At 31.1% G+C, this 15,589-nt stretch overlaps 1 protein-coding gene across 4 annotated transcripts; it reads right to left on the bottom strand.

Moving 5' to 3' along the window:
• Positions 1-9,230: 9,230 nt before the first annotated feature.
• Positions 9,231-15,212, bottom strand: LOC107945666 (aminopeptidase P1). Of its 4 annotated transcripts, none has more exons than XM_016879754.2 (17): positions 14,905-15,212; positions 14,756-14,819; positions 14,522-14,661; positions 14,139-14,423; positions 13,933-14,055; positions 13,532-13,795; positions 13,134-13,220; positions 12,886-12,950; positions 12,642-12,723; positions 12,192-12,326; positions 11,995-12,075; positions 11,379-11,433; positions 11,086-11,190; positions 10,917-10,988; positions 10,369-10,493; positions 9,833-9,982; positions 9,231-9,607 (listed from the first exon to the last, which is right to left on the bottom strand). In XM_016879754.2, the coding sequence occupies exons 1-17, from the start codon at positions 14,995-14,997 to the stop codon at positions 9,572-9,574; spliced, it is 1,962 nt and encodes a 653-aa protein (XP_016735243.1). In that variant the 5' UTR covers positions 14,998-15,212; the 3' UTR covers positions 9,231-9,571. The 4 variants fall into 4 exon arrangements, with proteins under 4 accessions (XP_016735243.1, XP_016735245.1, XP_016735244.1 ...); XM_016879756.2 differs by having other exon boundaries at positions 9,231-9,530; positions 14,905-15,197; XM_016879755.2 differs by having other exon boundaries at positions 12,642-12,708; positions 14,905-15,197.
• Positions 15,213-15,589: the final 377 nt, after the last annotated feature.

The raw sequence follows: 15,589 nt of genomic DNA, 5'->3' as shown, positions 1-15,589 counted from the left end.
GCATTTTCTAGCCTCAGCTTGAGTGGCTGGTAGGCTCTTATTATCAAGAACTATTTTAAGTTTCTCACAACTCAGGACAATTATCAAATTCCTTTTCCATTCCTTAGAGTTATTTCCACTCAATTTGTTTTTAGTGAGTATGTTCAATAAGGGAGTTGGTGTCATGTTCGAACTAAAAATAAAACATTCATATATTAATATCTTTGTATTATGCAAATGTTTGAAAAAATTTTGCAACATTGAGATATCCATTAGGATGATGCATGCGTCTTACATTAAACCTTGAAAACATTTGTAAGCCGTTATACCAGTAATTCCTACACCCATTGAATTAAACCAATAATTCTTACATGACAAGTACATGTGGCATTCTTTCCTAAACTATATGGCATGCTTATCTCATGTATGCATGACATGCTGTGGCAATTTTATAATATTCACATTCAATTATTCACAAAAGTCAATCAAATAATTTTGATTCCCTATAGTTTTTCTTTTAAGGGAAAAATTGAAAAAGTGAATGTGAACCGTGCACCAAGTAGGTTCTTAGAAAAGGGAGGTAAGTCGTATTTGGTCACTTAAAAACCAAGCATTTCCTTTCTAAATCCAATCCTAGATATGCACCTTCTTAATAACACACTTCTCACAGTAATTGAATAACTTAAAGAAGTGAATGGAATAATACAACACATATATTTTCTTATTACCACACTTCTTCTCTTTGATAGATCAACTGTGGATCATCTCATACATATATATCACAATTATATTATAAATAATTATTAAACATATATATAAAGAGATGGGTAATAAATTAAATTTGTTAGTCAATGTTTCCATAGTTCTATTTCTAGAAAATAAATGAAAAAAATTACATAGTTTTTCATCACAAGCCATTCTTTGTGTCTTCGACCACCATCACTCCATCTTTTCCTCGTCATGGACTCTTTTTTGGAAAAACTACATTTATGTCCTATGTCCATTTCTAACTCACAAGAATTCTAAAATTAAAAAATAATCCTACATGGGGATGATAGTCTACGGTCTATTTCCTAATAACCATAATCTTGGCAAAGAAAACTTATATAATATATATAATATTGCATTCATTCACATATATTCCCCTAAAAATGAAAATAACTACAAGAATGTCACATTTTATCAAATATTAGTCAAACAATATGAAGAGAGAGATTTGGTCTTGTTTTACACCATAAACATAGCACAACCTAAATCTTATACTAATTGTTGGAAAAAAAACCGCTTTGAAAATGATTTTTTGCACAATGAAAAATTAAAATTTTAAAAATCGACTCGGTTTGTAATATTTATAACAATAAACCTTAATCGAATTTGTACCTGTGTTTTTGGATAAGCGGATCCTTAATGTTTTTCAACTTTCAATCAAACGATCTTCTCTGCTATTCTCATACCACAAACTGCTTCGAGTGTAGGCTCGAATCAATTGAATCAAAACACAGAACTAAAAAAAGCTTTCCTTTTGGGGTGAAAACAAAAATTCTCTTTTCTTTAATAGAAATCGGTAATATTTTTATTCTAAAAAATATGTTTATAAGTTGAGAATAATTTCTCTCTATTTTTCGGCAGAATAACAATCTCTCAAAAGTTTTCTAAATAGCTCTACTAGTGTTATCTATTTATAAGAAGAGAATGAAGAACACTTGTAGAGTTATAGAAGTTTATTTCCACTATAAAAATAATATCCTAGTTTATCTAGGATATAAGGGGCGGCAACCCTAGTTAATGATACTAGGGTTTTGTCGTCCCACCTCTTTACATGAGGGGTTTTGGGCCTCTCTCACGTAGAGTCCAATTACGAGTACTTTTTGGGTCTTTTTAATCCAGTACTCTGTAAAATGATCCATTCCGATTTAGTTTTTCTATTTCCTAAAGTAAAATTTAATATCTACATATTAAATTATTTTCTCACCCCAATTTTACCCCCGATAAAATTTCGAGAAAATTCGTTCAATATGTCACAACTTAACATGTTTACTATGATCGAAGGGTTTATTTTCATTTTCATTTTAATTTCCATTTTGGGAAACCTACATTCATTTCCATATGGTTCCATTCCTCCATTTTGGAGAAAACCATAATCATTCATGAATGTTTCTCATTTCCTTTTTTCTATTCATTTCGTTCATTTCTATTCAAACACACAATTCATTTCTGGTTTCAACGAGCTAGCGGAGGGACCGATTGGACATATGTAGTTGAGGCTCAAATGATTTATAAATAATTTTTGGCTTTTCGTCTATTAATTATAAATTCATTTCATCACAAAGTCATTCCATTATAGTCTCGTGACTGAGCTCTCCCCAACGACATACAATTATGAAAGCAACTACTTAGTGCTCGTCCAATGACCTTGATCTCTTTGGGATAATATTCATTCTCCCAGTATGATCTTATTTTATCTCATGATAACCATTACATATTCATTCATGAAAAGTCAATCACTATCAAATAGTGATCAAGTTATCCATCACAAAGACAGACGACCCGTGGCAATGTTTACTTTTCATCAAGCATGTAATGCCAATGAGAGGATATCATTTACCCATATTTTGAGCTATGAATTCCACTGTTGTGTATGACGCTACATACTACAGAAGTCTACACCCAACGCACCAGCTTTTGGTTCCTTATCTATTTGAACTCGGGCTTTTACTTACATCAAAGTGTATAAGTCACAATACATAATCCGCCATCCACTCACACGTCCACTTGTTAATCTCCCATAAGAGGATTAGTTCCCCATGGATCTAATAAACATCATAAACTTGATTGAAATTATGAACATAAATAATAGATCAAGAATAGAGTTTAAGAATAATCTTGATATATATTAATAATTGTGCAAACAGCAATCTACAAAGAGTTGATGAATCTATGAATCGAGTTCCACAATGAATAAAAACTAAAATAGAATCACAATTGAAAATAAACCTAAGCACAAAATAAACTAGACAGAACTAAAAAAATAAAACTAAATGAATTCTACACTAAAAGCTGAATAAAAAACATTTATAAAGTGTTTAGATTTGTCTATTTATAGGCTTAGGGTTAATTGTCGTCCATTGACCTAATTCAGCTGACATTTTTGCATTAAATTTTGTTGTGCGGACCAAAATGCCCTTAGCTTATTAATTCCCCTCATCAAGGCAGTGTCATGACACTAATAGCAGTTTATGAGCTGAGGCTTGATTACAGGGCTGTGTCGCGACACTGAAGGCAGTTTTCTCCTTTTGAGTGCTCTGCTCACTATGTTGCGACATCGACACCATGTATCGCAACATTACGGTCAATTTCTTGTTCTTATGCCTCCAAATGATGTCCTACACACTCACCAAATACATTAGCCTTCTTTTAGGCCTATTTTGTCCCCTAAAGTCATATAAATGGCTCAAATTACACTTCTTATTATTTATGAACTAAAAGTGAAAATTAAGTAAAAACATAACTAAATTGCTTTTATACGAACTCCTTAAGTATGAAAATTGATTTAATCTGCTACAACGAATTGCGGCAAATCAAGAACATATTTTAAATAAATTTGACAATAATAAATAAATAGTACCAATTAAAAATAAATACTAAAAATCATGAAGTTATTAAAAAATTAATATTAATGGAGTAGAATATGTAATTTTATAAAAAAAAATTACATGTATTTAAACTATAATATGTATTAGGCATTTCAATATAATTATTAAATATGTATCCACATTCATATAATGTATCATTTGTCTCAGGCATTTCAAATTTACTATTTAAAATAAAAATATTAGATAAAAGTTATCATAAAAAATTAGTATTAATGGAGCTGAATATATAATTTTATAAAAACTTTACATGTATTTAAACTATAATATGTATGGGCATTTTAATATAATTATTAAATACGTATCTATGTTCATATAATATATCATTTGTCCCAAATATTTCGGATTCAATTGTTAACATTAATTAAATTCTTTTATTAAATTCATTAGTAAGACATTTTGAAATTTTAAAAAAAAAATAATTGGTAGCCATGCAAGAAAAAATGACGTCGTGATGAACTTAAATTATTGATGTTAACAATTCTTAAAATTTTCGTCAATATTTTAATCAAAATAAAATATTTAAACTAACTAATGACATTATAAAAATTAAAGTATTATATTATATCAAAAACTAAAATATAAATTAAATCTCAAAGTTTATCCTTGTTATATAAGTTGTTTTAGAAATAATAAAAGGCTGGGCAGGCATTATATTTCTTTTATATATAGCAGTATAAATTTTAGATTTTATTTAATTTTAAAGAGAAATGAGTGGCATATCAATTAACATTTATATTTAATTCAGTTAAAAATTAGTTTATTAATTCTTTTCTTTTTTTCTTTTTTCTTTTTGAGATATGTATTTAAAGGTACCGGAATATGCAACTTACCCATCAATTTATTATTTGATTCCCAACTACTTATGAAAAAAATAAAAATAGAAAAATATCATTCATATTATTTGTAAATAATATATGTTCTTATATACCCGCAAGAAAATATATTTTATTAATTATTACAAAACAATCTTTATTTTATTTTTATTTTTGTTTAAATAGATTTATATTAGTATGATTTTGCAACTTTTAACCGTTTTAGTTTTGTCACATTTTACATATATATATATATCTTGTTTTTGAGGAAGAAGAATCGAAGATTTATCGAGGAACATATTTTGACTTAATCCTTCAATGTATGTATACATACATACATATATCCTTTAGTATTTATTTATCAAGTATGTTTGATGACTTTATTCAATACTTGAAAGCAATCCCAACTTTGAATAAATAGTATATAAGTGTAACATCCCTAACCCGTATCCTTCCCCAGAATAGGGTTATAGAGCGGTACCGGAGTTTACAAATTAATTTTCAGACATTTCATTTCATCAAGCATTCATATTTATAACCAATCAAAATCAAGACATCTATGAGCTAACATTAACCAATTTAACTTATACAATAACCAGAATCAAATCATCCAAAATTTCCGATAGAACCAATGGACAATGTGATATATCTCCAACAAGCTTCCAACCCAATCGAGCTTCCGATAATCATTTCAAAACATCCAATAATAATTCAATTCCAAACACACACATATATAATATTCATTACCAAATAGCATTCAATTCAATTAAAATTATACAAAATATAGTTCATACGAACTTACCAGGCTAAATTGCAGAAATACCAAAATTCAGGGACATTTTGAAAAATTTCTATTTTTTTCTCGAATTTCCACCCAATATTGATCTAAATTAATATTTTATTCAATTTAGTAATTTAAATAATAAAACAATTCTTTTCATGCAATTTGGTCTTTTTTGACATTTTTCCAAAATTGCCCCTAAAGTTTTACTTTTATTCAATTTAGTCCTCGAGCCAAAATCATGCAAATTAACCATTTGAAATGCAAATCCATGCTAGCATAATATTCATAAATTTATTTTCCTCCTCCTCCTCTCCATTCCACATCCTTAATTTACATAACATGCTAATAAGTAATATTATCTATAATTTCACTATTTTCTTGTAAATTTATTCAAAGCTGTCCATTTGAGTCATTGTCACTAAATCATTTATATCTTGAGCTACAGAAATCAAAATTAAGATCCGTTAATTTTCCCTGAAACTATACTCATATATCTTCTTTCCATAAAATTTTCAGAATTTTTGGTTTAGCCAAATAGTACAGTTTGTTCTTTAAAGTTTCCCCTATTTTTCTGTCTGACAGTTCCGACCACTCTTCACAAAAAATGAATTATCTAATTGTACAGAACTTGGATGATGTTTCTGTTTATTTCATTTGAAAATAGATTCATTAAGGATTCTAATAATATAAATTATAACTCATAATTATTTTTCTTCAATTTTAGATGATTTTCCAAAGTCAGAACAGGGGAACCAGAAATCATTCTGACATTGTCTCACAAAATTTATTATATCTCATAATTTACAATTATATTGCTTACACCATTTCTTTTATGAGAAACTAGACTAAATAATATTTAATTTCATATTTTATTCATCTTCTAATTCAATTCCCACAATTTTTGGTGATTTTTCAAAGTTAACCTACTGCTGCTGTCCAAACTGTTTTAGTGTAAAATATTGATTACTAAGTTTATAACACTCTTATTTTCTTTCTCTACACTATTTCTCATCACTTTCTCTTATTTTCTCTTCACTAAGATACCAATAACATAAAACCTCATATAATAAAACTCTACATTAACATCAATTTCATACCTTTTCAATAATATTAAACTCAAAAATATATTGAAATCTTGATGTTCTTACCTTGCTCAATTGATTTCAATCTTTAACTTGATTTTCTCTCTCCTCCAGCTTCTATTTCTTGAATCTAACTTGATATTCTAGCTCCCCATAGTCTCCTTGTTATCTTTCTCTCTTGATGGATATGGAAATTCTTTTGATTTCTAAATGAAAATGGTGAATTTTTTTGATAAAAGGACCAAATTGTAAAGAAAAGAAAGTTTCTTTCTTTCTTTCCTCTTCATACGTTGGTTGCATGGGGAAGAAGATGATAATTCCTCATCTTTCCTTTCATATATATACTAAATAGAATAATAATAAATTAATAAAATATCATTTAAAAATTATATTAAAATATTAATAAACTAATATTTATTTAATTAATTAATCTAAAATATCACCAACATCATCATTGCCTTCTAGATTTCTCTCTCTTCTAATTGACCATTCTGCCCTTCATAATCTTTTAAAATTCCATCATTGAGTCACACTTAATTTGGTAAAATTATGATTTAGTCCCTCATAATTCTTATTTTATTCAATTTGGTCCTAATTCATCCATTTTCCTTAGTTTCTAGATCATTCCACCCTTAAAATATTTACACCTTTGGTCCTTCAATTTTTTCATATTCACACTTTAACTCCTCAAATTTTGAGTATTTACTCTTGGGCAACAATACTTTTCTCACTTTTGCGATTTAATCCTTCCTTGCATTAATATGTCATAATATACTTCTCAATGTTGACATAACTCAAAATTTCCCTTTTTTTTTACTTTATTTCCTTATTTTACTATACCAAGGATAATATCTTACTGTAGAAATTTTCAAAATATTACATTTGTGGTCCCGAAACCACTGTTTCGACTAGGCTCAAATTCGGGCTATTACAATAAGAGTTATAGATTTTTTTTGTTTTGTTTTTTTTTTGAAAAAGTATTTATAAAAAATACTAACTTTACAAAATAAAGTCTAAAAGCCATAAAACAATTTTGTCAAATAAAATCCTAAAACCTAAATTTAGTATAAAAAGTTAAAAACAAAACCAAATTAAATTAAATTACCACGGAAAATTCAAAAAAAAAATCCGGAGAACCAAGCTAACTCAATCATGTATTCAAAGAAAAATTAAAAAGGGAAGTTCTACATCTAAACTTTCGTACCAAAACATGTCAATGATACAACACACCCAAAAATCCTACAATAAATGATATTTCCACCATAGACAATAATGTTAATAATAAAATCACTCAATTATTATCCTTTTCTTTTTTTTCTCTCAACTGTCAACATTTTAATTTGGTCATTGCACTATTTTCTTTTTTCTTTTTTATCATCTAACTTTTATTTTTTTATTTAGTCACTCAGCTAATTGACATGGCAGTTAAAAAATCAATAAAATAATAAATTAAACCATTAACTTTTACATATTATATCAATTTAGCCATAATTTAAAAGAATATTAATCCACTTCCCCCGTTGCCTCTGCCTTTCTCCAATAGAATCTTCCCTTTTTGTTTGTTGTATCTCAATCGAAGCTGGTTGAGAAGACAAGTATGGCCTTTGTTTTTTCCTCACAGAACATGGGCATTTTAGTTATCAAATCTTTTTTGATAAAAAGTATTTCATGTAATAAAATACTTGGCTTACCGCATTCTATAATTTTTAAATAATGCGGCATTGGCATTTTAGTTTTGACGGACAATTTCTGCCCTAACTCCGCCTTTATATGCCGTACCAGAAAAACAAAATGGCGCAAAGATAGCTTGGTTTCTTGAGCTTTTCCTCCATTAAAATGCAGGTGCAGCAACGCTCTCAAACTGGAAAATACAACAATTATCTAATGTAGATCTATCAAAACAAAATTTAGTACAGAAAAGTTGGAAAACAAATTTATGGATTTATGAAACTCCATTAGGCCTGCAGTACAATAATCTAGATAAACCTGAATTGTTTATTTAAATTATACAAATTATATTTACTTAAAATCACAGTTGGAACTCCAAACACTAAGTCTAGAAAAAAATAGCAAGGTGCAATGGCGCAACTCCAAGCAGATGTGTATTGACCATCTGTTCCAACCATGATGACATCCACCAAAAGCCAGGAGTTAATAATGGTAACATTTCTATCTTCCAATACATCATCTTTCAGTCAGTGGAAGAAAATGTGAAAAATGATCTATCTGTAAATTCATTAATTTTGAGAAAAATGGAAATTTTTTTTTTATTTAGAAAAGTGGAGATGGAGGCAACGATGGTAGTAGCAGTGGAAGAAGCAGAAGAGGGAGTTAAATTTTGAGGGTCAAATTGAAACCACTTGTAAATTTTGAGTTAATTTTTTAACATTATGACTAAATTGAAATAATATGTAGACATTAAGACTAAATTTGCTATTTTACTGATATTTTAACTAGGGGCAAAACCAAAAAAAATAAAATTAAAGAAAGTTGAAATTAATGTATAATTTTTACAATAGTAAAAATACAATTTCACCATTTTAATAGTTTATATCTTATTAAATCAAATTTGTATCATCTTTAAGGGAGCCAAAGTGCAAATTTACCTTACTAATTTAAAATTTTGAAAAGCGTATATGAAAATTACCCCAACCAGCCCCCTAGATTTTAACTATTATATCAACCCTAGAGATAAAACAAAACAATCTCTATTAATTTGGATGACCAAATTAAAAAATTGATAATTGAGAAACCAAAAAGGAAAAGAGGCAATAGTTGTTTGACCAATTAAAAATTTAATAGGTGACTGAAAAAGAAAAAAATAGTAATTGAGTGACCTATATTTAATTCTGTTTGCGCGCAGTGCATAGATTTTTTTGAACAAACGTTTAACATTGTTTCGATCAAACAAAAAACAACGTTTAACATGTTAATTGATAACTTTCTCATTAAATCTAATAAGAGTTGCTTTAAAATTTCAGATTAAAATTCCGTTTAATTGATTTTTAAGGAAAACTTTGCGAACTATTGAGGAATTAATTAAAAACTTAGGTGGGGTGGAACCCTATCGGCCAAGCCCGCTATGGTTAATTTGGGGAGGTTCATCCACCAGTTGCTGTTTTCAAGACGAGCAACCCCAAACCACTTAGCTGACAGCTTCTTGAATAGCACCACTGGGAGGACTAGCGGTTCCCTCCAGCTGAAGTCTTCATCCCTTCATCTACGGCAATGAAATTCAAAGTCAATGGTGTCCCAATGACATCATGTGGCCACCATATGCCCAACAAAAGATGAATGCTACAATGGTAGCCGAGTGAGGACGTTATTGGGAGAAGTGAAATAAAGAGGAACTTACAAGGAAGACAACCATTAATTACTCCATAAACATATCACAAGTAAATGTGCAAAATAAATATCATTTATAGAACAAATCTCATATATTTATTCTTAATATAGAATAAAAGCATAAAAACGATGCAAGAATTTCCATAGGCTTATTGAATAGACACATCATGCACTTACAGGTTCAGTAGCTTTTTTCAGCCATTCCATCTCATTTTTATCCAAGTAAGGTGCAAGAATTTCCCGACATTTCGAATGGTACCTATTTAACCACTGTATTTCCTCCGGTGTCAAGATGCTTAAGTCTATCAATTTTATTTGATACGGTGCCTGAAAATAAGATAAGCCATTAATTAATAAAGTCGAAAATTCAGTTGTCTCTGTAAAAATAGAGTATACAAATTAAACCATTCAAGTATGACCAAAAAACAACCCCCACATCCAACATGCTATAATACGGAAATAAGGAGATGTTCCAAAGGATGATAATTTTAAGAATACTTGAACTAGAGTATCAATGGAGAGATTAATAGCTTATCTCCCGGTAGCTTATCAATCAAGTTAATCAGGCCCTGCACTAATTGTATAGAATTGTAATCCACAAGTATGTGAGACCCGAAAAATCAAAAGCATGCATGCACATGAAGACAAACACATGCAACATGGTTGATCCGAGGAAGAGAAAGATGAATAATTTCACATAATGACAAACTTACCCATGTGATATGCTCAAATGATAAATATCCCTTATCACCAAAGTTGAATTCGGTATCAGCCTCCTTGATTACGAGTACATTCTCCAATCTTATACCAAAGTTGCCATCTTCATAATATCCAGGTTCTGGGAAAAGGAATTTCCGAATACGATTGGTTATTACTTCCGCTATACAGTAATACATACTACTTTTCAGAAGATATGCTAGGTAATATTTTAACGTCGAGAAAATAGAATTCTTAAATTACTTGGAGCTTTCTAATCATGGTAACATATGCACAAAACAGGACCCGCAAAAGAAGGGCCAAGGCTGCCAGGGAAAAAGACTCAAGCCAAGAATGACAGCCAGGCAGGGATTAAATGCTTAGAAAATGTACGCATGAAAAGCTTGAAGTAAACCAGGCGTTAAAGCATTAAGTAGGGAAAAAAAAACCTGAAGTGAAGGGTTTAGTCAGCATAAGACAAGATAAAAGTCCTTTGTCAAGTAGAATGAAAATTTTGAAAACAGTTAACGGAGTTAAGAGTTAAGATAGGATAAACAATACTAACCATCTGTTACTGTCATGGAAACTTGAAGTGGCACATTACGAGCCTGTGGTCTGAAACTAATTTGATGTGGCCCTGTTCCAAGTAGTTCAACAAGGAAAAACCAAAGTTAAGTGAAAAGTTCCATTAATGGAACCCTAACTTCACCAAGCAATTGTAGTTCATTGCTAACCTTCATGAACATTTAGGTAAGACCCAATTCCATGACCAGTACCATGTCGATAATCAAGACCATACCTCCACAAAGGAATTCGAGCCAGAATATCAAGAGAATAACCTAAAAAAGCAACAAATCAATTGAACTAATATATACATATGAGAGCATGTGTATGTATACATATAAAAGTATATGCACACATATTAGTTAGATATTGGAGTCAAAACAAAATCTACTTGACTTCAAAAAGAAATGCTTAAAATTAATATGGAGAAACTGAACGGAAAAATAGAGATAAGTTTTAATACCATTTGTTCCATTAGGAAATCGAGCATTGCCCAAAGCAATATGGCCCTTTAGAACCTGCAGGGAATCAACCAATTTCTTAGAGGCATAAGTTCAGGAAGAATAGGATATGAATCTAAAGAAAGAAGAAAAGTGGGATCCAAGGATCTCAACCTATCTTTGCACTATCAAAAAGAAAAAACCAATCTGAGTCATATATTTTGACTTCTAATATGTTGAACAGCCTTCAACTGCCTTAATGTGAACATAAGTTTGGTTATGTCTAAAAATCACAATTGCTGACTCATTGGACTTTATCATTACAAACAACAGATGCCGTTCTATTCTTACAAAAATATTAATTTCAAGCTTAATATGTATCGTCAAATATAGGTAAGACATCCAACTCACTATACGGTTCCTATCAAGCATCACAATCATTCATGTGACACATCATTTCCCAAGCAAAGTAAACAAAAATCTGAGAGATGGATATGCAGCTTGTTATCAAATCCACCAGGGGCTTTGGAAATATAAGCACATCAGAATTTAAATTTGCATATGGTGTGACCAAAGGAAGGTGAACATAGGTAACTAATAATGTAATATCCAGGAGAGAATTCAACAGAAGCCACTTACTGAGGTATAGCAAGCCTTCTCGTGTGCTGAAGGCTTTCCAAAATGAACCGTCCGAGTTATATCAGTTGTTCCATCTAGATACTTTATCAGTTAAGGATTAAGAATCAGAACTCAGAATCTAGAATAAAAAAATATCGGCATTGTACTTATAGTTTTGATTAATGGATATAAGCTAAAAATAGGACTAGATGACAAACCTGCGCTCCTGAATCAAAAAGATAAATGCTATTTGGATCAAGCTCAGCACATGTTTTGGCCTGAGGTGAGTAATGGATGATGGCCGCATTTGGACCAACCGAAGAAATAGTGGGGAAACTTAGGCCTCTGAAGTGCTTCAATTAGTAACATAGAAAAAAATGTTAGATTAACAAATACAAATGCAAGCGCAATACTTTTAGCAACTGAAGATGCTCATTACATGCTAAATGCTTATGAGTTGAGACTAAATTCTTAGTTTCAAACACTACGATGCCCAAGTTTACAAAAACAAGGTAATTGCTGGTTGGTGGACACAAACAACAAAACTTACCACTACTAAAACAAGAATTTCTCACTTGAAGGTTATTACTGATATAGTTATATCCAGAATGATATTTTGACTAAGTTTTCTTATCAACACAAGAAAACTTCCTCAAAAGTATTGTTACCTCTTTTGATGCACGAAACCCCTCCAATTTATCACTAACAGACACCTCTGTCAGTTTCATAGTCTCCCTGCATGGTGCATTCCTTCCATTAGCATGAAAAATCAAAGCATCAGTCAGTCCACCTCCAGCTCAGAAATTTTTCTTAAGAGAGGGGACAGCCTGTTTGGTTTAAGGATAAAAAAAAACAGCAACTGAACAGGGGTGACAGATAGGCAACATATCAACTTGAAATTCTATAACTTACGGTATCTTTTTGCTTGTTACCTCCCCTTCCAAGAAGTAACCTGAAGCCCCATAAATCTCTTGCATCTGTGCAATTGAGATAGCAATAGCATCATTTCAGCCTATAATCGAGTTGCATAGATTCAGAAATATCTTTATTTTGAAATAATAACCAAATCAAAACAAATAAGTTAGAAGCTTCATGAATTAGAGTGAATACTTATCAATTTTCAAGAGAGAAAATAATATTCAAAGGTCACTGTCCTATACCTGCTTATCCAACCAGACTAGATACTGCACAACAGCTGCACCATCCCGGATATGTGCATTTTTCAATCCATCCAACTCAACTGGATTCTGGAAATGCAAAAGTGTTGATATAGATAAATTAATTTAAGATGAGACACGAGCAAATAGAATCTCTCTTTAAATATTAAAGATCCTTTCAGGTTCTTTTTAAATAGGTAATGACTCTTCCCGTTTTTCTTCTTTGGGAAGCAGCATAAGTTTGTTCTTCTGGATCAGTGCATGTGGATTTACAAGTAAACATAAAAAACCTAAGGTGTTCTAACTTCTAATATTTTCACAATATTAGAAGAGACTTCAAATAAATATATTCTATGCAATTCTAAAGAAAGATTCAACCAGAAAGTAAGTGAATCGACAACCTTTAAGGCTTTTGCGAGGGCCAAAGGTGACTGCTGCAAAAGCACCTTATTAGCATCTAGTTTCGAAAACAAAGCATAGCAGCATGAAGCAGGATCAACCCATATAAGATCATTATCACAAGTATCATTTTGACAAACACCATTTTGACCAAAATTCACTCCCGTGGCCTGGTCAAGCTGATTAGATGCTAACATCGCAGCATCAGAACTCACTGCACCATACTCCCGAACTTCAATTCCATTCGCTTGCAAGGAAGAGCTCACCTGTATTAACATACATGTGATCAATAAACCTAAACCATCTAGCCCAGAAAGTTATACCTTGATTTAAATGATCTAATACAGTAAAGGGGAAAAAAATGAAAACTTCAACAACCAAGTATATATACTCAAAATCCTACCTTAGAAGAAACCTTCCTTTTGTCCACATAAAGGAAAGCCGAATTCAATGTTACAATAGCAAATGCATGAACAACAGGAGAGTAAGATACATCGCTCCCACGGATATTATACAACCACGCAACCTGTAAAGTAGCCATTTAAACTAAAAAAGAAAAGAAAAACCTCAACAAATTCCATTAGAATCAACAATTTGAAAAGCCCACACCTCATCTAAAGCTGTGATGATAATCCCACGAGCCTTTTCACTGGAAAGCTTTTCCCTCAAAGCTTTCAACTTTTCAGCGACAGAACGACCGGCAAATTCCAAGGGATGATGAACAGCTGGATTAATTTCAGCTGGTGGCCGATTTTTCCAAATCTCATCAACCAAATTTGTTGAGGTTTGAACTAATTTCTGATTCTTTTTCGCAAAAGCTCGTTCCCATCTTTGAGCCGTGTCTACCGACACACACCAAGGATCAATCCCAATAGCTGCCTCCTTTTGCAAATTCTAAATCATTCATTCATTAAAAACATATATATATTAATAAAAGTATCAAATGTGGAAGCAAAAGATCGAATACTTGTGAAGCAAAATGGTAAATTTACATCAGACATCCAGACATCAAGGGGAGGATCTTCTCCGATACGCATTAGTTTCCACTGATCACTAAGCTGCTGCGTTGCTTGCAAGAAATATCGGCCGTCGGTCCATAGCCTTGCTTCATTTTTTGTTATAAGTGCCAATCCTGAGATATTTTTTACCAAATTAATAAAAATTATATAAGAAGAAGAACAACAACAAAAACAATAATTATAGAAAGAGAAAATCGAAATAGAGACCTGCACTTCCGGTGAATCCAGAAACAAACTCGCGCCTTTTGTCACGAGCAGAAACATATTCGCTCTACAAAAAGACGATTCAAAAATTAAACAAACAATAATTTGTCATGGAATTGATAAAAATGATTTTTTTTTCATATAAATTAAACCTGATGATAATCTTCAGAAAGGACAAGTAAGGCATCGAGAGGAGGAGATTGAGAGGCCATTAAAGACCTCAAAGAAGCAAGTATATCCGCCATGAAAGAAAGTTCAAAAAAGCTTTGGGAAAGAGTTTCTCCTTCGGATAATTATATAGATAGAGGGAGGAATTGCCAAGTTATTATAAGGATTAAGGAGTTGAAGTTCCGCAGGACACTGTACGTTGAACCGAGGAAGGAAAGTCTCGATCTTAAGTGAAAAAACCTCCTTTTTTCCCTCTATGTTTTGAAATTCCAGAGTTGACCTGTTCTTTTCTGTGACCTGTCCTTCTATAAAGGTAATTTCATTGTTTAATTTAACTAAATATGTTTTTTAAAAAACAATTGATAAACTATGTTGATTTTTTAAAAATTACGGATTTACATTGTTTTTGGAAAGAGCAAAGACAAGTTACATTTTTACTGCCACATTAGTGAAAATATATTCTGTAGGACGTGTTTTCACTTTGATAAAAAAAAATTCTGCGGTTGGAAATTAAAAATTTATAAATTTATTTTTGTTTGTGTTTGAGATAGACATGGTTATAGTTTTAAAAAATGTTTAAATTTATGGTAGTCTTGTGGAGTTGGGTGACCTACAAATTTCATCTGTCATGTGAGTATGAAACCATCACCTGGAAAGTCGGATCGCATT

Source organism: Gossypium hirsutum, chromosome D12 (assembly GCF_007990345.1).
Source record: "Gossypium hirsutum isolate 1008001.06 chromosome D12, Gossypium_hirsutum_v2.1, whole genome shotgun sequence".
Taxonomy (NCBI): domain Eukaryota; kingdom Viridiplantae; phylum Streptophyta; class Magnoliopsida; order Malvales; family Malvaceae; genus Gossypium; species Gossypium hirsutum.
The sequence above is the reverse complement of the archived record's forward strand: the minus strand, read 5'-3'. Positions and strand labels throughout refer to the sequence as shown.

Coding starts and splice junctions, on each gene's coding strand:
- LOC107945666 (XM_016879754.2), bottom strand. CDS start 14,997: ATGGCGGATATACTTGCTTCTTTGAGGTCTTTAATGGCCTCTCAATCT. Junction 11,434..11,994: donor AGAAGGCTTGCTATACCTCA/GTAAGTGGCTTC, acceptor GATTCCCTGCAG/GTTCTAAAGGGCCATATTGC. Junction 11,191..11,378: donor ATTTCCTAATGGAACAAATG/GTATTAAAACTT, acceptor TTGCTTTTTTAG/GTTATTCTCTTGATATTCTG.